General features: G+C 51.3%; 6 protein-coding genes across 6 annotated transcripts; 5 read left to right on the top strand and 1 right to left on the bottom strand.

The window, feature by feature from the left end:
* The first annotated feature begins 19 nt into the window (after positions 1-19).
* Positions 20-1,842, top strand: sti1 (Hsp90 cochaperone STI1). The gene is made up of 5 exons (XM_025618160.1): positions 20-137; positions 191-420; positions 552-932; positions 988-1,579; positions 1,636-1,842. Exons 2-5 carry the CDS (start codon positions 203-205, stop codon positions 1,786-1,788), a joined length of 1,344 nt encoding a protein of 447 aa, XP_025476166.1. The 5' UTR covers positions 20-137; positions 191-202; the 3' UTR covers positions 1,789-1,842.
* A 2,755-nt stretch (positions 1,843-4,597) lies between these two features.
* BO87DRAFT_148327 (uncharacterized protein) lies at positions 4,598-5,036 on the bottom strand. Its single transcript, XM_025618159.1, has 2 exons — positions 4,808-5,036; positions 4,598-4,746 (listed from the first exon to the last, which is right to left on the bottom strand). The coding sequence occupies exons 1-2, from the start codon at positions 4,973-4,975 to the stop codon at positions 4,687-4,689; spliced, it is 228 nt and encodes a 75-aa protein (XP_025476165.1). The 5' UTR covers positions 4,976-5,036; the 3' UTR covers positions 4,598-4,686.
* An 802-nt stretch (positions 5,037-5,838) lies between these two features.
* Positions 5,839-10,977, top strand: BO87DRAFT_148297 (putative membrane bound C2 domain protein (vp115)). Its single transcript, XM_025618158.1, has 7 exons — positions 5,839-6,242; positions 6,317-6,379; positions 6,466-6,721; positions 6,777-9,188; positions 9,242-9,382; positions 9,434-9,576; positions 9,625-10,977. The coding sequence occupies exons 1-7, from the start codon at positions 6,030-6,032 to the stop codon at positions 10,957-10,959; spliced, it is 4,563 nt and encodes a 1,520-aa protein (XP_025476164.1). The 5' UTR covers positions 5,839-6,029; the 3' UTR covers positions 10,960-10,977.
* Positions 10,978-14,678: 3,701 nt separating this feature from the next.
* On the top strand, positions 14,679-17,077 carry ugp1 (UTP glucose-1-phosphate uridylyltransferase; the record flags this gene model as incomplete). The annotated part of the gene is made up of 2 exons (XM_025627493.1): positions 14,679-14,780; positions 15,614-17,077. 2 exons carry the CDS (start codon positions 14,679-14,681, stop codon positions 17,075-17,077), a joined length of 1,566 nt encoding a protein of 521 aa, XP_025476163.1.
* Positions 17,078-17,563: 486 nt separating this feature from the next.
* Positions 17,564-20,440, top strand: BO87DRAFT_444615 (C6 transcription factor; the record flags this gene model as incomplete). Its single annotated transcript, XM_025628137.1, has 5 exons — positions 17,564-18,192; positions 18,268-18,867; positions 18,985-19,313; positions 19,373-19,717; positions 19,804-20,440. Exons 1-5 carry the CDS (start codon positions 18,016-18,018, stop codon positions 20,438-20,440), a joined length of 2,088 nt encoding a protein of 695 aa, XP_025476162.1. The 5' UTR covers positions 17,564-18,015.
* A 471-nt stretch (positions 20,441-20,911) lies between these two features.
* On the top strand, positions 20,912-23,567 carry BO87DRAFT_316657 (C6 transcription factor; the record flags this gene model as incomplete). The annotated part of the gene is made up of 3 exons (XM_025619740.1): positions 20,912-21,448; positions 21,567-22,279; positions 22,340-23,567. 3 exons carry the CDS (start codon positions 20,912-20,914, stop codon positions 23,565-23,567), a joined length of 2,478 nt encoding a protein of 825 aa, XP_025476161.1.
* Positions 23,568-23,593: the final 26 nt, after the last annotated feature.

Here is a 23,593-nt window from a genome sequence, read left to right as displayed (position 1 = left end):
TCGGCTGTCTACTCCGCGCAATCCCAATACGAGAAGGCTCTCGAGGATGCCAACAAGGCTACGGATCTCAAGGCGGACTGGTCGAAGGGATGGCTCCGCAAGGGTGCCGCTTACCGTGGTCTAGGCGACCTCTGTAAGTTGAGAGATGTAGTGCGATGAGACTGGATCTGGGTTACTAATACGTGTGTAGTGGCTGCCCACGATGCGTACGAAGAGGCCCTCAAGCTCGAGCCTACCAACGAACAGGCCAAGACCGGTTTCAATGCTGTCAAGAGGGCTATCGAGGCCGAGGCCACGGCCGACGGTGTCACTGGTGACCCTATGGGAGGCCTCGGTGGTATCTTCAACGACCCTCAGATGTATCAGAAGCTGGCCAGCAACCCCAAGACCTCCCCGCTCTTGGCCGACGCCGACTTCATGGCCAAGCTCCAGCGCATTCAGCAGAACCCGAACAGCGTTGGTCAGGAGATTCAAGACCCTCGCTTCTTGCAGGTCATGAGTGTGTTGCTGGGTATTGACATGAGCTTCGGCGCTCCCCCGGAGGGCGCTAGCTCTGCCGGTGCTGCCCCCGAGGCTGAGGAGGATGTGCCCATGCCTGATGCTCGCCCTGCCGCTGCTGAGAAGAAGGAACCTGAACCGGCACCCGAGCCCGAGGCTGAGCCCGAGGACGAGGAGGCGATCGCCAAGAAGAAGGCCCAGGAAGCTGCTGACGCCGAGAAGAAGATTGGTAACGACTTCTACAAGAAGAAGCAGTTCGATGAGGCTATCGAGCACTACAACAAGGCCTGGGAGCTGCACAAGGATATTACGTACCTCAACAACCTTGGTGCTGCCAAGTTCGAGAAGGGTGACCTCCAGGGCGCCATCGAGACCTGCCAGAAGGCCGTCGAGGAGGGCCGTGAGCTTCGTGCTGACTTCAAGGCTCTTGCCAAGTAAGATACCTGTGGGTGTGACTACCGACGCGGTTACTAATTCAGTTGTCTACAGGGCTTTCGGAAGAATCGGTACTGCACACGAGAAGCTGGGCGACCTTGCCCAGGCCATCGAGTACTACCACAAGTCGCTCACTGAGCACCGCACACCCGATGTCCTGACTAAGCTGCGCAACGCCGAGAAGGCCAAGGCCAAGGCCGAGAAGGAGGCCTACGTTGACCCCGCCGAGGCCGAGAAGGCCCGTGAACTGGGACAGAAGAAGTTCCAGGAGGCTGACTGGCCTGGTGCCGTCGAGGCCTTCTCCGAGATGGTCAAGCGGGCGCCCGAGGACCCCCGCGGTTACTCCAACCGGGCTGCCGCCCTCATCAAGCTGATGGCCTTCCCTCAGGCCGTTCAGGACTGCGATGAGGCCACCAAGCGTGACCCCAAGTTCATCCGCGCCTACATGCGCAAGGCCCAGGCCTTGATCGCCATGAAGGAGTACAACAAGGCTCTGGATGCCTGCACGGAAGCTTCCGAGCACGACGATGGCACCCACGCTCGCGAGATCGACCAGCAGCAGCAGAAGTGCCTGGAGGCTCAGTTCAGCGCCCGTGCCGGCGAGACCGAGCAGCAGACCATGGAGAGAATCCAGAACGACCCCGAGGTAAGTCATGACCATAAACAGAGAGCTTGCAGGATGTCTCGACTAACTCTTCATAGATCATGTCCATCCTCCAAGACCCTGTCATGCAGAGCATTCTGCAACAGGCCAAGAGCGACCCTGCCGCTCTGCAGGAGCACATGAAGAACGCCCAGGTGCGGATGAAGATCCAGAAGCTGATGGCTGCTGGTGTCATTCGCCTCGGACGGTGAGGAGCGAGCAGTATAAATGAAAGCCCACACATTCCTAGTAATGCAAATGAAGAAAAAGCGGACTGGATTGGCACGGCGATTAATTGATGTCTTTGTTTTTTACGGCGATTACGATGCATGTGTTTCTAGTGACATGAGATGACATCCGAATTGATTATCTATCAGTTGCAAATTGCAACGTTTGCTAAGACCCGACTAGTAGTAGTCTACGTAGAAACTTAACCCCCACCCTAGCTTAGGATTTACTAATTGAAGACAGTAGTAGTTACCTAGTGACGGCGATGACCGAGATGCACAATAGCAGTAGACCGCCACGCCACATGCCTGCTCCCTCGCTTAATACTACAGCGAAGCCACATCAAGATTGCAGACAGCCCTTTTTCTGGATCCACATCTGGCTTTAGATCCGAATCGGATAGCCGATATCCGTTCCAGTGATCAATTCAGAGCAGTGCCTGTCTCTTTGACTAAAGTAGTAACTTAACAGATGGTGGTGGGTAATCCCCGATCCCCGACGCGATCCAATACCGAACCACTTTTCTTCCTTTTTCAGCACACTCCAGCCACAACACCACACCACATCACACTAACCCATATCTTACGTTGCCGACATAAGCCAAAGGCAAAAAGAGAGATAGAATAACTCCGTGGTTATCAATTCCGACTCTTCCGATGGAATATATTGATAATTGAGTACTGTAGGCAAGATAATAACTACGAAGGTACTCCGTACCTTGTCTCAAATACTATCTAATTCCCCAGCCACCACCACCTCCTCCCTCTCCATCGACACATCTTCCAATGGTTGGGTTTATCCAGAGAGTAAATTCCGCGGTAGGCGAAACCTCGGACATAAGTGGTAGTTAGTTAGTAGTCTTAGCTTAGGTACCCCACTGTTCGTTCCGGAGACCCAGCCTCAGTTTCCAGTTCCCGTTTTCAGTTCCCAGCCACTCGTGAATTAAACCTCAAAAGGATAACTTAATTTGAGTTTCGTGTTTGTGTTGGATTGGTTTTAACGAGTGCGTCGTCATCGGGTAGCATTCATACCAGATAGATAGATAGGTAGATAATTTAGATAGATAGTATACATAAACTGTTGACTCTTTGTAAGTAGATAAATAGTAGTAGTAGTGGTGGTGGTGGTGGTGGTGGTGGTGGTGGTGGTGGTGGTGCATATCTCCTTTATCTCCAATCGGACCCGAAAGGAATTGTCTGATATCCACTAGTAGTCACCAATGTAGTTATGTGGGACAAATTCGCAGTGAGATTACAATGTGGCAAATTCGTTTTTCTTTTCTCCGCCCATCCATCCATCCATCCATTAAGTCTGGGTCCGTGCCGGTTTTTGTTCATCGTTCGTTCCTGCTGTGGTACGTACGTAGTACTTTTTTTAGGTTTTACTGGGCAGCGGTCTGCCCACTGGGTATGTGTGTGGCTGGTGAGAAGGAAGAAGAGAACAGAACCCGCTGGGCTGAGCTGTAGCTAGTACAATGTGGTTAGTCGGGTTTAATCATTGTGGAAGTCATTTCCGGATTGTTTGCTTTGCTTGTTTGTTAGTTAGTTGGTTGGAGAGGTGGATGTGGATTCAGGGTTGAAATTTCGTTTGGGATGGGGTTTGTAGTGCATGATACATATCATTATTTGTTTGTGAGTACTTTGTACTCTTCTGTAGGATGTGGATGTGGTGAGATTTGCATTACAGCAAGTAGATAGGCCGATCGATGGTGGTGGTGGATTCCCGACACGGGCTGACAACAGTAGTAGTTAAAAGAGAAAGTGAGTGGGAAAATTGCAGATCCGGTGGAACAAAACACATTTCATGTCAAAGTTTTAACTAATTAACCGACTGCTTCTTTTTTTTCTCTTTTCTTGATTCAGATTGGATCTACGATGATTGCGTAGACAGGGTACAAGGGTTTGTTTCATTTTTTTTTTTTTTTTTTTTTGGGTTGCTTTATTTTCTTTTCTTTTTGTTCCTGATTTATAATTGTATTATTTTAGTGTGCTGTAAGATAATAATAAATGCTAAGTGTGAATTGTGAAAGCGCTGTAGCCTGCCTGCATTATAATGTATACTTGCAGATTTGTTTTTTCTTATTGTTGTAGCCTTGGAAAGGATGATGGGATAAATGGACAGTTCATTGCATGCCACGTGTAACAACACCTTGCCACTTTTTACTGCATGGGATAACGATGTTAGCGCTGATGATGATGGATCCCGAGTTAGAAATTAGAGGTTAAACTTGACTAGGAAGGGGTTACGCATGCAGTGTAAACTTGGAAGGGAATCAATCCTAGTACTCTTAGTAGTCTAGTACTACTATTCTCGTTCTTTGGATATTGGATATTAAAATCTCCATACTACTAGTAGTACTCCTTACTAAAGAGGAGAGGGGGTATGGACCTAGGGCTACCAACCAAAGTTGCAGTTAATATTCTCAGGTCAGAATTGACAAATAAGAACGAGCATGACTCGTGGCATTGGGACTGTAGTCAATATGTGCTGGTCAACACTAAGCCCTGGGAGGGTTAGAATTCCGGCTCTAGGATGGTTAGTTAGCGAAGAAAGCCAAACCAAAGCCCGAAAGAAACTACGAGAGAGAGGAGAACTTCGGAAATCAGAGGCAGAGAAACCCGCAATTGTGGCGGAAAACCAAGAAGGGGGGAAAGAGGAGAGGAGAGAAACTCCCAATCGGTGGCGGTGCAGGGCACAATCCATAATGCCAATAGATCGTAGACCGGCGCCCACTAGTCGATCGCGCCGGGGATGGTCCGCTGCTTGACAGGATATCCATGGTAGATGGCGTTTCGGATCGTGCACTCTCGGCGGAGATACTTCTTGTTGTTCGTGTAGGTAGTTAAGGACTGGGTGAAACTGAGGAATACTTTCTATTATTATTATCTTCTGAGGAAATCGGGGAGAAAGATGGAACAGGCCACTGCGATCTGTATGTAGTACTTTGTAAATAGTTAGAGATCTCCTGATCGTTAGTACTTAGGGAGGAGTGAGACGGCGTACCGGGAATCTGGAAGGGGGCAGATGTGGGGAGAAGGGCTCACAGTAATGCAGATGCTGCCTCCACGAGAATTGGTCGCCTTGGAGGCGATCGGTAGCCGTTCCCTTCTCGAAGATCCTCTCTCTTTTTATTTTCTCGTCTTTGCTTTTTTTTGGTGCTCTTGATGTCATGGCCACATCTGCCGCACAGATATTAATATTAATTCCCTTTCTTTTATTATTAAATGAAAACTGTCACAATTTGAGTCCAGTGGTACCGACATTAGGTCGTGCAGCCGTCACCGTTTCGAGTCCCTAACAGTACTACTACTATGTGATATGATATGATGATATATCCCACCTAGGCAATAATAATAAAAATAATCGGAATTGCTGAAAGAGTCTAAATTTGTCTGGATCGACCAAGAATAGCAAAGTGGCCTTCACCAGCCACGATTCCTTTTCCTTTTCCTCTTTTTCCCTGACGCAAGTGGCTAGAAAGTTGCTGTGACTTTTGCGAAACTCAATCCACTCACTCTCTTCGTCCCGATCGATCATCTTCTCGTTTGTCTCCTCGGTATCCCCTTCCCTTCTTCCTCTTCCCCCCCCGTTTCCTCCTCATTACTACGTATCTTTTCCCTTTTTTCCCTCCCTTTCCCTACTCTCCTCCCCCATCATCATCATCATCATCATCCGGCTTTAAACCTTCAGGTAAGTAAAGCTTGTTTCCCGCTTCTCTCTCCCCCAATTCCCTCCTTTCCCATTCCTTTACTCCTATCCCCATCCTACTACTACCTTCCATTCCCCCCGACCATCCCCGACATTTCTCCCATCCATAGCTTTTCCCGGAGCTGCCGTGCCTGAGCCACCTCCCCGCTGCGGAGGCCTTCCACCGTCCCACGGCAAGGCAACCATCCAAACACTAAGCGCCAGCAATCTATCCACTTCCTTCGGCGTGGTCCCTCAACTCCTCTATCCTTATCCACTTTTTTTTTCTTCGCTCCCTCTCTGTGTCCTTTGTAGTACCTTTGTTCGTCTCACATCCTTATTTCTCGAACTTCTCCCCCCCTCCTCCCCTCCCCCTCCCCCTTGCGATTTCCCCTCACCTACCATCACCACCCACCAAACGAATAGGGGAAAAGGCAAGTTCCATTGACCGGATCATCCAGGTTGTACCGGTTGGGGATTTGTAGTAGGTGAATTTTCACCCGAGGCTCGCACCCTCTTCCTCAACCCCCTCAGAGCCATGGCGTCGCAAGACGTAGAGGGCAGCAAGGCCGAATTGAAGCAGCAGGGCGCCATTGAGGTCGCCCAGCAGGCCTCCCAGGACCCCCAGTCCCACCTCCGGGCCGAAGCCGTCGAAAAGGCTCTGGTCGAGGAGACCCGAAAGGCTGGCGTCCCGGCCTATCAATTCGATCCCGATGCATCCCCGGACGACAAAGCTGCCGCAGCAAGAGCCGTAGGTTCTCCCCGAGATTAACGGGTGTGTCGCGTGGGCATCTGTGAGCTGATAAGAGCTTCCCTGGTATCTAGCGTCTCCCCCCGGGCTTTCATCATGACCATAAACCGAAAGGTGTGGCTGTCGTGACCGACAAAGTAAGCTTCATACCCAAATCATTGCCTTTGTCTGTTCTACTTTTTACCTCAGAGAACTATCGCTAAGCACTGTTGGCCTACTATAGGACGACGGCACTCCTGATCAGTACGACCTACCCCCTCCGAGATCCGCCACCGACCTCCTGCAGGAAAAAGCCGACGAGGCCTCGGCTGCTCCAAATGGTGAAGCTCCTGTCGAAGAAGACATGCGCTGGGCTCGCGACCGGACCGGTTGGGCCCCGCAGTTTGAACACCAACCAACACAGGAAGAAAAGGAGGAAGGCACACTCCTGGATCACCAGACGTTCCTGGAGGGAAGACTGGATGACAAGTTCTTTGGAGGTGAGGAGATCTGCAGCTCTTAGCCGCTCGAGGGGAAACTGACCTGACTGCTTAGATTGGTACCACAACGCTGGTGTCATCGTGTTCGCCTGTCTCTCGTCATGGGTTATCGCAGTTCTAGGCGGAGGTTTGGCCTGGATCTTCATTGTCATGGCCGCTTGCAGTACGTACTACCGGACGTCCATTCGCCGCGTCCGCCGCAACTTCCGAGACGATGTGAACCGTGAGATGGCCAAGCAGCGCCTGGAAACCGATACCGAGAGTCTGGAATGGATCAACAGCTTTTTGGTCAAGTTCTGGCCTATCTACGCTCCCGTCCTCTGTGATACGATCATCAACTCGGTTGATCAGGTCCTGAGTACCTCCACCCCGGCAATGATCGACAACCTGCGCCTGAAGACTTTCGTGCTCGGTTCTAAGCCGCCGCGTTTGGAGCACGTCAAGACATACCCCAAGACCGAGGTCGACACCGTCATCATGGATTGGAAGTTCAGTTTCACGCCCAACGACACTATGGATTTGACTGCCCGCCAGCTGAAGAACAAGATCAACCCCAAGGTTGTTCTGGAAGTCAGACTGGGTAAAGGTCTGGTCAGCAAGGGTCTCGATGTTATCGTCGAAGACATGGCTTGCACCGGTTTGATGCGCGTCAAGGTTAAGCTGCAAATCCCGTTCCCTCATATCGAGCGAGTGGATGTGTGCTTCATGGAACCCCCCGAGATCGACTATGTCTGCAAACCCCTTGGTGGTGATACCCTCGGTTTCGACATCAACTTCATCCCTGGTCTGGAGACTTTCATCAAGGATCAGATTCACAGCAATCTGCGCCCGATGATGTACGCTCCGAATGTCTTCCCGGTTGAAATCGCCAAGATGCTGGCTGGCAACGCGATAGACCAAGCCATTGGTGTCGTTGCTGTCACTCTGCACGGCGCTCGCCAGCTCAAGAACCCTGACGCGTTTGCCGGTACCCCTGATCCGTATGCGGTTGTCTCTTTGAACAATCGGGTTGAATTGGGTCGCACCAAGACCATCAACGATACCGACAGCCCCAGGTGGAACGAAACGATCTATGTTATCATTACGTCCTTTGCTGAGTCTTTGACTATTACTCCGTATGATTGGAACGAGTTCCGCAAGGACAAGGAATTGGGAGCTGCCACCTTCCCTCTGGAGAGGCTCGAACAGCAGGCCGAACACGAGGGTCTCTACCTGGAAGTCATGGCAGGCGGAAGATCTCGCGGTGCGATTCATGCGGATATTCGGTTCTTCCCTGTCTTGGAGGGAACCCAGCTTGAAAATGGTCAGACTCAACCGCCCCCGGAAATGAACACTGGTATCGCTCGTTTCGTCGTGGAGCAGGCTAAGGACTTGGACGCATCGAAGAGTATGGTTGGTCAGCTCAACCCTTACGGTGTCCTCCTCTTGAACGGCAAGGAAATCCACATCACGAAGAAGCTGAAGCGCACGAACAACCCTATCTTCCAGAATGCCTCCAAGGAATTCCTGGTCACTGACAGGAAGAGTGCCCGTCTCGGTCTTGTCATCAAGGATGATCGTGACCTTGGCAGGGACCCGGTTGTCGGTACCTACCAGATCAAGATGAACGACATGCTCAAGATGATGGAGAAGGGCCAGCAATGGTTCCATCTGAACGGTGCTAAGTCGGGCCGCGCCAAGCTCCTTCTGGACTGGAAGCCTGTTGCACTGGCTGGAATTGCTGGAGGCTCCGGCTATGTTGATCCCATTGGTGTCATGCGTTTCCACTTCAAGAGTGCAAGTGATCTTCGGAACTTGGAAGCCTTCGGTGCTTCCGACCCATACGCAAGGGTGTTGCTCTCTGGTTACCAGAAAGCACGGACTGTCACTTTCAGGAATAACCTTAACCCCGAATGGGACGAAGTAGTCTACGTTCCCGTCCACAGCCCCCACGAGAAGATTACTCTGGAGGTCATGGATGAGGAAACTATCAATGACGATCGTACACTGGGCTCTGTTGATCTTCGTGTTTCTGACTACGTCCGGGAGAACGAGGAAGGCGGATATGAGATTGACGATGAAAGGCAGCTTATTTCCAGCCCTCTGCGCAGCGGCCGCTCTCAAAAGGGTACCTTGAACTACACCGTTGCCTTCTACCCCTCCATTCCCGTGGTCAACCCTGAGGATGAGGAGAAGGAGGAAGAGAATCTCAATGGCGATGCGGAGGGAGCCGAGCTGTCACGGAAGAGCACCGATTCCAAGCGTGTGGGCGGCCACTCCAAGACTGCCAGCGTGGACTCCAAGGCAACCACTGCTCTTAATGGAACTTCTCCGAATGGTGTTACTCCCGAGGCTCAGAGCAGTCGCGCAAGCCTGGACACGAACGGCACTCGGCCACAAACTGCTAAGGACTCTGAAACAATGTCGGTTAAATCGATCAAGGAGGTGCCCAAGACCTATATCTCTGCGGAGGATCTTACCAAATACGGTGCGTTTGCTTCGATGCCCTTCAGCTCTGTGCTCAAACTGATCTCGTTACAGAATCTGGTTTCATCGTGTTCAACGTGCATGAAGTCCAGCTCTCTCGCCCCAACGTTCAGGTGGAAGTGCTCATGGATGATTACATGTTCCCTGCCTACTCTTCGCCCAAGGTCCGCAGCAAGACGGCCAAGATCGACGATGGTACGTACCCTTCCAGAATATTGTTGTTACTCAGCTAATGATGCATTGTAGTTGGCGATGCCTTTGTTCGTGAGCTCGAATTTTCCAAGATTACTCTCCGGATCATCGACAAGAACAACACCAAGGATGAGAGCGATGACCACACGGTTGCTAAGCTGACTGGAGATACCCTTACCACTCTGCACCGCATCCTGGTAAGGCCCCTCTCTCCTGACTGATTGTCATTAGCTAACATGAAGCAGTATACTCCCACCGACCTTACCCTTCGCTCTGCTCAGGGAGAAGTGAGCAAGGTTACCGTTAGTGCCCGGTATATCCCTGTCACCATGAAGCTCGACCCGACTGAGAGTATCAACAACATGGGAACCCTGGTGGTCCACTTCCTGGATGCTGCCGACCTGCCGTCTGCTGATCGGAACGGCTTCAGTGATCCGTACTGCAAGTTCCGTCTCAACGACAAGGAAGTCTTCAAGACCAAGGTGCAGAAGAAGACGCTGCATCCGGCGTGGAATGAAATGGTTGAGACCGATATCAAATCTCGGATCAACAGCACTTGCCGGGTTGATGTGTATGACTGGGATTTCGGTGACAAGGCCGACTACTTGGGTGGTACCCACTTCGATATTACCTCGCTGACTCCGTTTGAGTCGAAGGAGATTAGTCTCCCGCTCGACGGGAAGTCGGGTGCGATTCGCCTGAAGCTTCTCTTTAAGCCCTCGTACGTGGTTCGTTCCCGTCAGGGGTCGTCTACGTTCGCTGGTACTTTCGCCACTCCCGGCAAGATTGTCGGTGCCCCCGTCAAGGGAGTCGGCTTCGTTGGTGGCAACGTGATCAAGGGTGCGTCTTTCCTCAAGCACGAAGGGTCCTCTTTCTTGAAGAATGGCATCATGGGACGGTTCCGTGGAGAGGATGGGTCCAGCGTGCATGAGGCCGAGGAGGAGACTCCTGCTCCCCTCGCTCCTGCGGCCATCTTGGTCGAAGGAGAGACCCCTCCCGCTTCGGCGACGACCAACAACCTGCAGCACTCCCGCAGCCGCAGCGTTGCTTCTCACTACGGCGACCGCCTTGGAGTTGCTGGTAAGGGCGAGACGGGAACGGCCACTATCTCGGTCGTTTCTGCCTCCGGATACCCTCCCAACGCCAACGTGCGAGTCTTCATTAAGGCCATCGGTCCCAAGGGCGCCAAGGAGGTCTTGAAGAGTAAGGCTATCAAGTCTGGCGGCGGTCCTGTTTACTACGACCCGTCGCATGAAACGTGCCGCGTGCACAACACGACGGCCGATGCCCAATACCAAGTGCGGGTGGTTGACCATTCCACCTTTGGCTCGGACGGGCAGCTGGGCGAGGCCCTCTTCTTCGTGGATGACCAGGGTTCTGTGGCCGGTCAAGACAAGCAGGTCAAGATTGGCACCGGCACGGTCACTCTGCGCAGCAGCTTTGCGATGTCCGAGAACAACCTTCGTCCGGGCACGGCTAACTCCAACAATGATGGTGCCTCGGAGGTGATGGACAGCCCGGACTCTAAGAAGACGGGTCGCCGCAGCTTCCTCAGCAAGCGGAGTGTCAGCGGAGCTTGATTCATGCTGATCCGCGATTATATGCCATTGACGACTTCACTGTATATTTTTATTTCCACTTTTTGACATTGACTCTGTTACTTGTATTGTTGTTTCCCCCCTTAACATCCACCACCGTTGTCTTTTTGATTTGCTTAACGTGACGAGATGAGATGTGATATCCATGGGGTTTGTTCGAGTTAGCGTAGTGTTGCTTGGAGACCGCCGAATTGGGCGGCTGACAATCGAAAAATTTGCTACGATGGGTTGAAACCAGTGATTGTAGGGTAATGTATGTAGATATTGTTGATCCAACTTTACCCAGAGGGTGTTAACTATCTTACGGAGTAGTTCTGACTTTATCCCGATTCACCGCCCAGTAAGGGAAACTAGTAGTAACTCTAAACCATCGTATCGTTGCATCGTGGCTGGATCGGGTATTGATACCCCTCGTACGGAGTAGTAGTAGTCGGCGGAATAATCTGACCGACACTTCCATACAAAGAGCGGGATAACCAGCAGGTGCTTGAGCCTCTTCTCATCATTGGAGGGGCTGCTGAAGACGTAAGACAAGACATCCATCTGATGGGTCTCGATCTGAGACCCAACTAGTAACCACCATCCCCCTCCTGACTGAGAGAATGAATGAACTGGCACCATCCATCCCCACTACCATCATTCTCGTCCCATCCACCTCGGAACTCAATCCTACTTTAAGGCGAACTAATAAAAGTAACTTGCCAAGTGGACTAAATACTTGGTGTATACCTAGCTAGCTAGTTAGTTACTTAGTGGTTAGCATGGGTTTCTAGTCGCTTCGATTACGATCTGGCCAGTCACTAGATAAGTAGATGGGTAGGATTGAACTAAATAACCTGTCTTGCTTGCTGGTCTTAGTTGTCTCGGCCTTGAATTACTATCTAGTATCTAATTACTTACTTACCTACGGGCCTTTCCGAAAGGTGATCGTGGCGATGGGCGGGCGGCGGATCTTTGCCGAGATTTTCTACTCACTTCGGAGGAGGAGGAATGATTGTAGGTTTGCCAGGTGTTCATACTATCATCTAGTATCTATTACTTGAGGTCAAGTTTACTAGTCTTGGTGTAGGTGTAGTGTTGGTGTAAGTAGGTAGGGTTGGGTTCGGTTGGACTGACATACATACATGTACATACATCATCACCATACTCCGTATACCGTCAATTCTTCTGTAGAAGAGAACGGAAGGGTACGTAGTGAAATGGGGGGGGGGGGGCGAATCTTCTTGCAGAGCTAGATAGCTAGGTTAGTGCCGACTGCATCAAGGAAAACCAGACATAAGTAACATACATACATGCAGCTTGGTTATTATTTTTTTTTCTTAGCGTGGATGGTCTGAGCTTTTCGTGGCGCGAGTCATCTTTTCGAGGATGCGTAGTCCGGAGAATTACCCACTTAGTTTTGTATACTAGTATACTAGTAGCTATTAGATAGATACTACGACTGGGACTTGGTTTTTGGGGGAGGTGATTAAGGGGGGGCGCAGTTCATAGTAGTTATACACAGTTCGTTTACTCCGTAGTTTGGATAGCTAGGTTATTAGGGGGGAAGCAGTTGGTAGTAGAAGGTAGAAGAAAGGAGGAGGGGTAAAAAAAGCTGGTGGATGGCAGGATGGATTATAATTAGAAATGAAATTAGACTTATTGGGTAACTATCTATGTGCCTAAAGTAAAGTAAGTCAAGTTTCTCAGTTAGTTTCACTTCATCAAGATTTCCATTCTTGTAGGGAGTACTAGTAGTAGTATATGTAGGTTGGTAGTAAGTAAATTGGGTGGCAAGAATGACACGAAATACTTAGTAGCTGCATGGCATATTGACAGAGGTTCGTTGGGGTGGATCAATGCCAACATACCATGGAAATGGAACAATCTCTGTTGCTGTCTGAACGTTAGTTATACTTTCAATGTACTCCGTAGCTACTTAGGGCATGACTGCTTTTGCAGGAGGAATTATGATGTGTATTATCGGTGGTATTATTATTATTGTTATTATTCTTATCCTCAGGCCGAAAAAGAGGGGCACTTGCAGGGTAGGTTTCTGATAGTTTCATACCTGATACTTTACTACTGTACCTACTAGTTTCTTATGATCTATCTGCGTTGAGTAGAATGCTTGATCTCTCTCCCGTTCATTCGGCGTAATGATATTCTCAGCTATTGTTTCAGGAGGTGTTGCTTGTTAATCTCCAACATTAAGAGGGGCAAAGACAACTGCGGTGACGAGGACAAAGTGGGGCAGGCATGGAATAGTATTTATTGAACCCTGAAAAAAAGGGGGCACTGACGGGTGGAGGGAGGAGGGAGGTCTAGAAGGGAAGGGAAAGGGAGATATTCCAACTGTCAGATGATGAGCTGCGTTGCGATCGGCCCGGGTTGGCATGTTGCTATGCAGGTAATCAATGCAGCAAGTTTACCCTACCTACCCCTCTTCCATATTTTATGAGGGTTTGGCTGTAAGTTGGGTATACAGAAAGAAGGAAGCAGAAGGGAAAGGAATTATCATTTTTTCTGTGTGGGTTTATGACCATGGTTTAGAATCTGATTCACACCCGGTTATCGAAAAAGGGAGAGAGAACGACAGAAAGAGAGTGATGGAGAGGATCAATGGTCTCAGATATCAAGTAATTCATTTCAACTTGCTGGCCAGACGGCGGATTCCGGGTCCAAAAAGCTGCTAAGAATAACTTACTCGCTGGCCTACCAAGGAAATAAATATTTCTTCGGGGTGGGAATGTTGGGCTGCCCACCGAACAACCCCTCCCGACTTCTTTTCGTCTTGTACCGTAATTTCTCCCCTGGTTGGGCCTGCTTGCCACCAGATGTTTGTGGTTATGACGCTGTATGAAACGGTACCTGACGCAGCCCCTGCTGGGTTGGATGCTCCCCACTTTTTATTTTTCTGGTTTATTTTTCCCAGAAAGGCAGATGAGTTGGATTTCAATCGTCATCGTATTATTATTTATCATTATGATTTAGGTGTCCAATCTTTCCCTCATCCATCTGTTTCCCCCCCTCCCTCTAAAAGTCTAGAATAATTTTAAAAATAAAAGTAATAATAGTAGTTATCTAGTACGGAGTAGTGGGTAATTAATTACATATATCTTGGGAGGGACCCCCGTCGCGCTGCTGCTTATCATCTTGCTGGCTTCTTCTCTGGCTTCTCTTTTTCTTCTCTTCTCTCCCCCATTCTCCATCCAATCCCTCTCTATCTCTCACCTCAATTGCTTCTTCCTTCTCTCTCCCCCCCTCCATCTTCCCCTCCATCACCTTCTCTCTACCACATCTCTACTTCTTGCTGCTCCCATCGTACCTGGTATGTGTACTATCCTCTGCTGCTTCCCCTCTGATCCATCATTGTTTGCCTTCCGCTGTCGCACCAATGGCCTGTCGCCGAAGCGTTGCCCATGACCGAAACGATCGTCACTCGCTTGGACGTGGCAATTGGCATACACACGTACCCCTCATTCCGAGCTCGCTCCCTCTCCCCCAGCCAGCATTTAGAATTGTCCTGCTGGCCAATTCCACTCTTCCTCCCCCCTATTTCTTTCCCATTGACTTCCCGAGCTGCTCCCATTCTTTCAAGCTCCCGGACACCTCGCTAACCTTTCTTCCCGTCTCAAGTGAGCAGTGACTAGCTACCCGCCGTCGCATCCCGTGTTTACATCCTTACACCTTCCCTCCTACAACCACTCCTCCTCCATACAATGGCTTCCAAGGCTTTGCCCAGTCACCTCAGAGCTCCCGCGAGCGACTCCGCGAGTGCTGCCTCCTTCGGCAAGCACCACGGAAAGTCCCAGTCTCACATGGTAAGTTTTGTCGCTGTGTGATGTTTCCTTGTTGCACCGTTGTCCGTGGTCCGCCCTGTCGCTCGCGCCTTCTACGAACGGCTTCCAGCCTGCCAGGAGGAGCTGGAGGATGACAAGAGGGAGGAGCGCGATTGCTCTAGGCAGATCGGATCTCAAGAATCAACTGGTCCTTCGCGCTCTTCTCTTCTTCATCTCTCTGCCTCTCGTTTTGCTGCAGCTACCATTATCAAATGGACGAGAATTATCCTTATATTATCGTTGGGCTGGGTGTATCGATGGCAATCAGCCATGTGATACGTCATGTCGCCGATATACATAATCCAGAAGGGGCAATATGCCTAGTGCTTCTCATTCTTTCTATTTGCATACCGATAGCTCTGCAGGATGGTGTCGAATCATGTTTCCATACATGCATGTCTCTCGTTACCCCACCTGCGTCTTTCGCGTTCTTATCAATGTTTGTGTTCTATGACCGACTACTGAGCATTTCTGCCGCTGCCTTTGATCCCCCGCCTGTCTTCGTTCCGGTGATTGCAGGCGTGCTTTTTATGTTTTTTTACTTGTTAAGTGTCCTGCCCCATCAAGTTGTGTCATGGGGCTGTGATTCTGTTTTTGCCCCTCCTGGCTTGGGCATTGTTGCGTATCCACGTTACGTCTTTGGGATGGTCTGCCAGTTTTATATCTGGCAGGATGCATTCCATTCCATATATACGTGGGTGACAGACAGGGTCCATGTGCAGAGGCCACCGTGGATACAGCGACTACAGGACATTGCAACTGCAACTGCAACTGTTTGGTTATGGTATATTCTAACCTCCGTCTTTATAAAACAGGCCTTCGAGAATGCCTCCACTAGCGTGGCTGCCTCTCAGATGCGCAATGCCCTGAACGCCCTCGCCGAGACCGTCCCCGATGCCGCGGAGCGCAAGCGCTTCGAGGCCGAGATGGACAACTTCTTCGCCCTCTTCCGCAGATTCCTCAACGACAAGGCCAAGGGCAACGAGGTCAACTGGGACCGCATCGCCCCTCCCCAGCCCTCTCAGGTCGTCAACTACAATGATCTCGGCAGCGAGGCCTCCGTTGAGTTCCTGAACAAGCTTGCTGTTGTCAAGCTCAACGGTGGTCTGGGTACCTCCATGGGCTGTGTCGGCCCCAAGTCCGTCATTGAGGTCCGTGAGGGCATGTCCTTCTTGGATCTGTCCGTCCGCCAGATCGAGCACCTCAACCGCACTTTCAACGTCAACGTGCCCTTCGTCCTGATGAACTCGTTCAACACCGACCAGGACACCCAGTCGATCATTAAGAAGTACCAGGGCCACAACGTCGACATCATCACCTTCAACCAGTCCCGTTACCCCCGTATCATCAAGGACTCTCTGCTCCCCGCCCCCAAGTCCTTCGACGCCCCCCTGCAGGACTGGTACCCTCCCGGTCACGGTGACGTTTTCGAGTCCCTGTACAACTCTGGTACCCTGGACAAGCTCCTCGAGCGTGGTGTCGAGTACATCTTCCTGTCCAACGCCGACAACCTGGGTGCTGTCGTCGATCTCCGCATTCTTCAGCACATGGTTGACACCCAGGCTGAGTACATCATGGAGTTGACCGACAAGACCAAGGCTGACGTCAAGGGTGGTACCATCATTGACTACGAGGGCAAGGCCCGTCTGCTCGAGATTGCTCAGGTCCCCAAGGAGCACGTCAACGAGTTCAAGTCCATCAAGAAGTTCAAGTACTTCAACACCAACAACATCTGGATGAGCCTCCGTGCCATCAAGCGTGTGGTGGAGGAGAACGAGCTGGAGATGGAGATCATCGCCAACGAGAAGTCCATCCCTGCTGACAAGAAGGGTGAGGCCGACCAGGCCATCTACCAGCTGGAGACCGCCGTTGGTGCTGCCATCCGTCACTTCAAGAACGGACACGGTGTCAACGTCCCCCGTCGCCGCTTCCTGCCCGTCAAGACCTGCTCCGACCTGATGCTGGTCAAGTCTGACCTGTACCGCCTGGAGCACGGTCAGCTTGTCATGGACCCCAACCGCTTCGGTGGTGTCCCCGTCATCAAGCTCGGTTCCGACTTCAAGAAGGTCTCTGACTTCCAGAAGCACATCCCCAGCATCCCTCGCATTGTCGAGCTGGACCACCTCACCATCACCGGTGCCGTCAACCTGGGCCGCAACGTGCAGCTCAAGGGAACTGTCATCATTGTGGCCACGGAAGGCAGCACCATTGACATCCCTCCGGGTTCCGTGCTTGAGAACTGCGTTGTGCAGGGATCCCTGCGCATCCTGGAACACTAGATTGGTGCATCCATGGGCGGCCGCTTAATTCCTACTTCCGAAAAAGGTCGTCGTTGCCCCTTTGTCTCATCTGGGATGATACCGAGGCACGAATTGGCTAGGTGGGCTTGATAGAATTTCTGTTTGAGCGGAGTCACTTGTCTTCTTCTTCGCCGAGGCCATTTATTCTGGTCGTTTAGTGTTCTTTAATTGGAAGCATTCTGCGCCCTCTTCTCTCTCCTGGACGCCGGAATGCTGGGTCAAAAAGGGTTTCTCAGGAGGAAAAAAAGCTGCAGAGTGTGGGGGCCAGCGTTTAGCTAGGAGATATCACCGTACGTAATGTCCAATTCATATTATTCACCTTTGGATCTTGTATCATGAAATTTGCATGAGTCGTAGGAGTAGTAGATGTTGATTGTCATGCGTGCTGGAATATCACGTGCAAATGGCTCTCTGTATCCGCCGGAACGGGCTTCCGCTGCCTTGTTTCTGTGCCATCTATTGTCCCCTGCAACTTGCTTCGGCGGAAATCTAGCTACATGTTGGCTTCTCACTGGGTTGGCTTGTTTCAGTCGCGATCGTCGCAGCTGTAACGTTCATAGTTTTCCATTCTGATGGCTGTCCATCATAATGGCTGCGGTCCCGGCCGCCGTCCAAGGCCTCGCCCCGTGTTCTACAACTGCTCGGACATGGTTTCCTGACGCCTCTAACGTAGGTGGTGTCCGTTTAATCTACGTCATAAGAAGGTAAATAATTTGCAGAATAACAATGGTAAGGAGGCATGTGCCTGCTCGACGGGCCTTTTCTCCCCTGTCCTCCAACTATATTGGTTCGCCACTCCCTGTCGTGGGTGTTTGGCCATACAGACTCTTTCTATCTAATCATCCCCACCCCCACACACCCTCTCAGGGGAAACACTTAATGACGTTCCACTGCTTTTGTCTCTTTGAACATGCAACATGACTGAATTCGGCAGTCAACAACACCGTCAGCTGGCGCCAGGTCCGTCGCCTACCAAGTCGGACAAATTTCAACCGGGTGATAGCCCCCCTGGGGATAGCTTTCGGACCGCTTCGGATTTCTCGAAGAAACGCGTGTCCATGGCTTGCTTGGCTTGTAAGAAGTCCAAACGGAAGGTAGGTCTTTCTTACGAACAAACTGGGTGAAAGTGGCGAGCAGCCGTCTGGCATTGTATCTAATCACCCTGACAGTGCTCTGGAACAGCACCATGTGAAAACTGTCGTGCGTTCAACCGACAGTGCATATTTGATGAGACGCTCGACCAGCGTCGAAGAGTAGCAGCAAAGCGTACGGCTGATGAGCTGAGCTATCACCGAGATATGCTGAACGATCTCTTAAAGGTGATGCGTGCAGAAGATCAGTCACATGCTCTGAAACTACTGGAATTCATCCGGAAGGATGCCACGGCCGAAGAGATTCGTACGTATATCGACGATACTCTCGGCCGGATAGAGGGATGCAGCAAGGTGAGTGACGCGGCGGGAAGGCAGCTACAGCAGGTTAGACGGGTGATCGATGTCGAAGGAGCTGCCCCGTCGTTTCGTCCCAAGGTTATGGATATCCATTACTTATGCAACGAAGTCCCTCACAGGGTCCCCGCAGAGCCCTGGACCACCGTAACCGGCGATGCTGACCTCGTCTCTCATCTCGTGTCTCTCTACTTCACCTGGGACTATCCCTTTCATGCCTTTCTCGACCGCGACGTCTTCCTCAAGCATATGCGGAAGGGTAACACCAATTCGGAGTTTTGCAGTCCATTCCTTGTGAACGCTCTGCTTACCAATGCTTGCGTAGGTCTTCTAATCTCTTGTCCATGAATCTATCACATCTAGTCATCCAACCGGGTGTGTATACTGGTCTTCTTCAGTGGAGGGTCTTTGAAATGTCAGCTAAATGTCGGTTTACAGCACTTTTCAGATTACTCGGAAGCCTATGTCGAACCGGGCGATATTATGACCAAGGGCGCCGATTTCCTCGCGGAAGCGGAGCGTTTGAGAGAGGAAGGGCCTATGAAGCTGAGTCTGGCTAATTTGCAAGGCACGCTGTTGTTGCATGAAAGATATGCAATATCGGGTGAAGATGATCTCGGATATCGTATGCTTCATCAAGCCATTTGGACCGGCGAATCTCTAGGTCTCATAGGCCCAAGGAAATTTAGCTTGAATCCGGGACAGATCTCAGATGATATGGATATTTCGATCAAGCGGACGGCTTGGGGTTTGTTTCATATTGACACGTGAGCTAGCCAAACCTGCTATGTCTCAGGGATGAAGCCACTGACAGCAATCCCGACAGTGTTGTGCATGCCGATTTTCTGCGGCCCAGCCTTATTGACAAGGTCAACCTCGAACGGCCCAATCGGGATAGCGCCGAAGACTCGAGTTTGTGGTACCCTTACCCCTCTCATCGATCTGCTCGGCCGTCCTACTTGAGCCACTACTTTAACGAGTCATGCAACCTGTGTGAAATTGCACGAGACGTATCACAGCGGCTCTTTGGAATCGACGCCAATGCTGCTTCTGCCGAGCACCTCCGTCAGATCCAGGAAACCCTGTATGAAAGGCTGCGTGGCTGGTATAGTAAGCTGCCGGATATCTTCGATCCGTATCATAGGCCACCACCGTACATCATATTGCTGAGGTAAGGACTCTACATACGCTTTTTGCCCCAGTGTATTTTCAGATGTTCTGTGGCAGCTACAGATAATGGCAAGGTGCTGACAGGAGCAGAATGCGCTACCATACGTTAGTGATCAACATCTTCACCTTCAGGACTGAGCGAACCAGGAATACTCCCGACTCCGAGGCACCAAAAACACCGGAGAGCCCACCGGGACTAAGCCCCCTGCCCAAGTACAATACTGTAGGCATCGTACAATCTGCAGCGCGCGCAATAGCCGCCCTGACGGTTCTCCACCGGCGAGAATACGGCATTAGTCGTGCTCATCATTTTGCCATGTATGCAATCAACCTGGCACTCTTCACGTTGCTGGAGTCTGGGACGTTCGATGTCTTAGACTTTGACTTTCTTGCGCTCGCCAGCTCTTTCTCCAACATTGCCAGTCGGTCGCCGTTGGGACGGTCTCTTCTCCACATCTTCCGGCAGGCTGTTCATGCCAAGGGACAAGGCAGGAGACTGCGAGAATCGAATGCGGTCTCGGATGATCTCAAGGCGATGTTTGACGAAGAATCGACATCGGCATCCCGGTGGGATGAGTATGCCGCAGGATTACAAAAGCTGGAGATGGACGAACGCTACCGCGGAGTCTGGGATGGGGAGTTCAGTCTTTTCGACATGCTCGATCGATATGAGAGTCTGAGCTTGGGCAAAGATGAAATTGCGCCTGAGCGGCTGCGCTGTTGATGGGGGTGGCTGCTCACATCCCCAGCTCGAATTCGGAGATTGATTTTGTTCCTTTCACATGGCAATTACGAGGCGTACCGCGACATCTTACTTTTTCCATTTTACGCTTTTCTTTTTTTTTGGGCTTCCGTGGACCAGCTATGATTTCCGCGGGAGAGAGACGCTCGGGCATACGCTGTGTTGCGAGCAAATAATTTCCTATAGTACATCAACGAGAGTTGACTTATCGCATGAACTCCCGCTTTCCCCTAACTTTGGTCCGTGGAAAGTTTGTTACTCAGTGGTTTCAACTTTACGTTTACCTTTATCGTGCAGCAATCGAAGAGGACAAGCTTTCAGGTCAATGACGTCACAACAGGTGACTCGCGACCTTTGCCCTGATTTTCTGGCTGCTGAACCAACTTCTCTGCGACTTCTGTTCCTCTGCATCTCCCTGATGGATCGCGCTTTTGTTTTCGCCTCTGATTCGCGATGGAAGACGCGCCTGGATCATATCCCTTCGGCGTCGCCAACGTCGACGATACTCCCCTCCAAATTGATCCCGAGAATCCTGCCGCGAGGGGCATCAATGAGTGGTCATGGGGTTCGATGAGCCCGGGGCTACCCCCTGTGGCCTTTCGCCCCTATTCCCTGCCCCAGTTCATGGACCGACCGGGCCCTTACCCCTATCAATCGTCATCGTCATCATCCCGTGAAGTCTCGGGCTCTGCCGCCAAAGTCGCTATTCCCCGCACGACCAGCGCAAGTAGCCAGTCGCAACGCCGGCGGTCGGCGAGAGCCTGCGAGCCATGTCGACAGCGGAAGATCAAGTGTGATGGGAACAAGCCAGTGTGTCGACAGTGCATCGATCACAATGTCAGCTGCTTCTTCGTAGACGTCAAGCGGGTCCGCGATCAGAAACAGCTCGGGATTCTGGGCAAGAAGGTGGAACAATATGAGCATCTGCTGCAAGATCTGGAGAAGGAAGTCGATGAGAATGCGGCTAGACGCATTCGTAAAGTTCTTAGGGTAAGTCGCGGTGCCTACCTGTTTGGCCTATACATTGCCAGTATTCCTTAAGTCTTTCCTTGTCATATGCGGTCGCGCGATGTAGGATTCTATCTAACTGTAATGGGCGATCGAAAAGGGCGCCGATATAACATCTCCTCCCGACGATGACGGCGACTCCGACTCTGGGACCTCGTCCATCGGTTCGCTAGAGGCACTCGACTTAGTCGAAGAAGACTTGAACCGCAGCGAGAAAACGGTGGCTACTGGCTTTTATGGGAAGAATTCGGAAGTTGCTTGGATGCAGAGACTCGAAGATGAAGCTGAGAATCGAAATCGGAGGATGGAGGATTCGGTCGATATGGAGGACGGGGTGGGAGGTGGGCACGCAACGTCATCGCAGCAAAAGCAGGAGACAGCGATGGCCGCATTGAGTTATTACCTCGATGATATCGGTGTTCCTTTGCTCGACTCAGTTGATCCCTACGCACTGCCCCCGAAGGACATAGCCAATCACTTTTTCACTGCGTTTATGGACTCGGTCCATCCGTCATTCAATGTCGTCCGGAAGACGGCCTTTGTGTCCCAGTATCGACAGTTCTTCAGCCAGCCGGCCCAGCCTCCGCAGCGTTGGTTGGCCATTCTGAACATGATATTCGCAATTGGATGTCGGTTTACCAAAGCGACGAGTGGCCGAACAGACGGCCGCGATTATGATGATCTGGTGTATTTGAACCGGGCACGCAAACTGACTCTCAGCGAGAAGGTCATCTTTGAGCATGCGGATCTTCAGCAAATCCAGGTCGAATTTTTGGTGGCCCTATATTTAGTCAGCATGTGTCAAATCAATAGGTAAGTGTGGCCCAGGTAGGAGAGTTTGTTAATCACTTGCTGAAATTAGTTCTACTGCAGGGCATTCAAGTTCTCCAGTATGGCCTACCGATCTGCTGTATCCCTCGGAATCAACTTGCGCTTCGTCGACGATCGCACACAGTATCCCGCCAAAGAGGCTCGCATTCGACTGTGGTGGTCGATATTTCTCCTGGAGCATCTCCTCACTGCCATCACCGGACGGGTCTCTTGCGTGGGCGAAAACCTGAGCGCCACGCCACTGCCGCTTCCGTACGAAGAGGAGGCGTTCGGTAGACCAGACGTCCTTCCTCTTCTCCAAGACTCCTCCCTGCGCATGACTCGTTTGAAGCTGACTCTGCTGCAGTCGGAAGAGGAATCACGCGCCGATGTAAGCTGGCTTCCGTCCTGCGAGCCCAGCCCATCGCTATACTTCCACTGCATTGTGGATCTAGCCACCATCACCCAGTCCATCATCAACAAGGTATACAGTATCCAAGGCCTCCGAGAGCGCTCCAGCCAAGTAGAGCAGCGAATCCGCAGATTCAGCAGCATTCTAGATATGTGGCTCAGCAAGGTTCCCGAAGCCTATCGTTTTACCTCCGGGGGCGGCGACCAGCTGGACCTACCCAAGGAGCGTAGCGCTCCGTGGATGCGAGAACGCATATCCCTAGCCATGAGTTACTACAGTGCCCGTATCACCCTTTGCCGTCCGTGCCTCACACATACTGGACTCGGGCCGGGCGTCACATCCCCGGACCCAGCAGTTCCGCCGTCTGCACGACAAGGCTCGCGTCGCAACTCCAGCAGTCGCGTGCACTTCAACACTTCCATGGCATTGACATGTGTCCGCTCAGCTCGGTCCCTTCTCTGCTGTCTCCCCCCCAAACCGGACATCGCTTGGCTGACTACTATGACCCCTTGGTGGTGCATTCTGCATTACATCATGCAAGCAACAACAGCCATCCTTCTCCATCTATCCAGCCTCCCCTCCAGATCTGACGACGACCCTATGCAGCAACTCGCCGCTGATGTTGAAGCCACGGCACGAGAGACCAAAAAGTCTCTGCGCTGGCTCCATCACATGGCCTACAAGTACCCCGCCGCCCGACGTGCCTTCCGCCAATGCAATAGTATTGTACGACGGATTGCCCCAAGCTTAGGCATTGATATCAGTGACGTACCCTGCGGCAAAGACTTACCTACTGAGGACGATGCGTATTTTTTACGAGATATTAACGATACTCCGAAATCCCACGATACAGTCATGGATTTTGAACGGCATCATTAGTTATAAAACTTTTTTTTTTTTTTTTT

The sequence above is a fragment of the Aspergillus neoniger genome (genome assembly GCF_003184625.1).
Source record: "Aspergillus neoniger CBS 115656 unplaced genomic scaffold BO87scaffold_34, whole genome shotgun sequence".
NCBI classification, from domain to species: Eukaryota; Fungi; Ascomycota; class Eurotiomycetes; order Eurotiales; family Aspergillaceae; genus Aspergillus; species Aspergillus neoniger.
Note: the sequence above shows the minus strand (reverse complement) of the source record. Positions and strands in the feature narration are given on the sequence as shown.

Excerpts from the sequence above, each read along its gene's own strand:
- sti1 (XM_025618160.1), top strand. The coding sequence starts at position 203 with ATGCGTACGAAGAGGCCCTCAAGCTCGAGCCTACCAACGAACAGGCCA. Across the intron at positions 421-551 it reads TGGCCGACGCCGACTTCATG|CTCTGCCGGTGCTGCCCCCG; the intron begins GCCAAGCTCCAG and ends GGAGGGCGCTAG. Across the intron at positions 1,580-1,635 it reads GAATCCAGAACGACCCCGAG|ATCATGTCCATCCTCCAAGA; the intron begins GTAAGTCATGAC and ends AACTCTTCATAG.
- BO87DRAFT_148327 (XM_025618159.1), bottom strand. The coding sequence starts at position 4,975 with ATGACATCAAGAGCACCAAAAAAAAGCAAAGACGAGAAAATAAAAAGA. Across the intron at positions 4,747-4,807 it reads TGCCCCCTTCCAGATTCCCG|TACTACATACAGATCGCAGT; the intron begins GTACGCCGTCTC and ends CTATTTACAAAG.
- BO87DRAFT_148297 (XM_025618158.1), top strand. The coding sequence starts at position 6,030 with ATGGCGTCGCAAGACGTAGAGGGCAGCAAGGCCGAATTGAAGCAGCAG. Across the intron at positions 6,380-6,465 it reads TGGCTGTCGTGACCGACAAA|GACGACGGCACTCCTGATCA; the intron begins GTAAGCTTCATA and ends GGCCTACTATAG. Across the intron at positions 9,577-9,624 it reads CCACTCTGCACCGCATCCTG|TATACTCCCACCGACCTTAC; the intron begins GTAAGGCCCCTC and ends AACATGAAGCAG.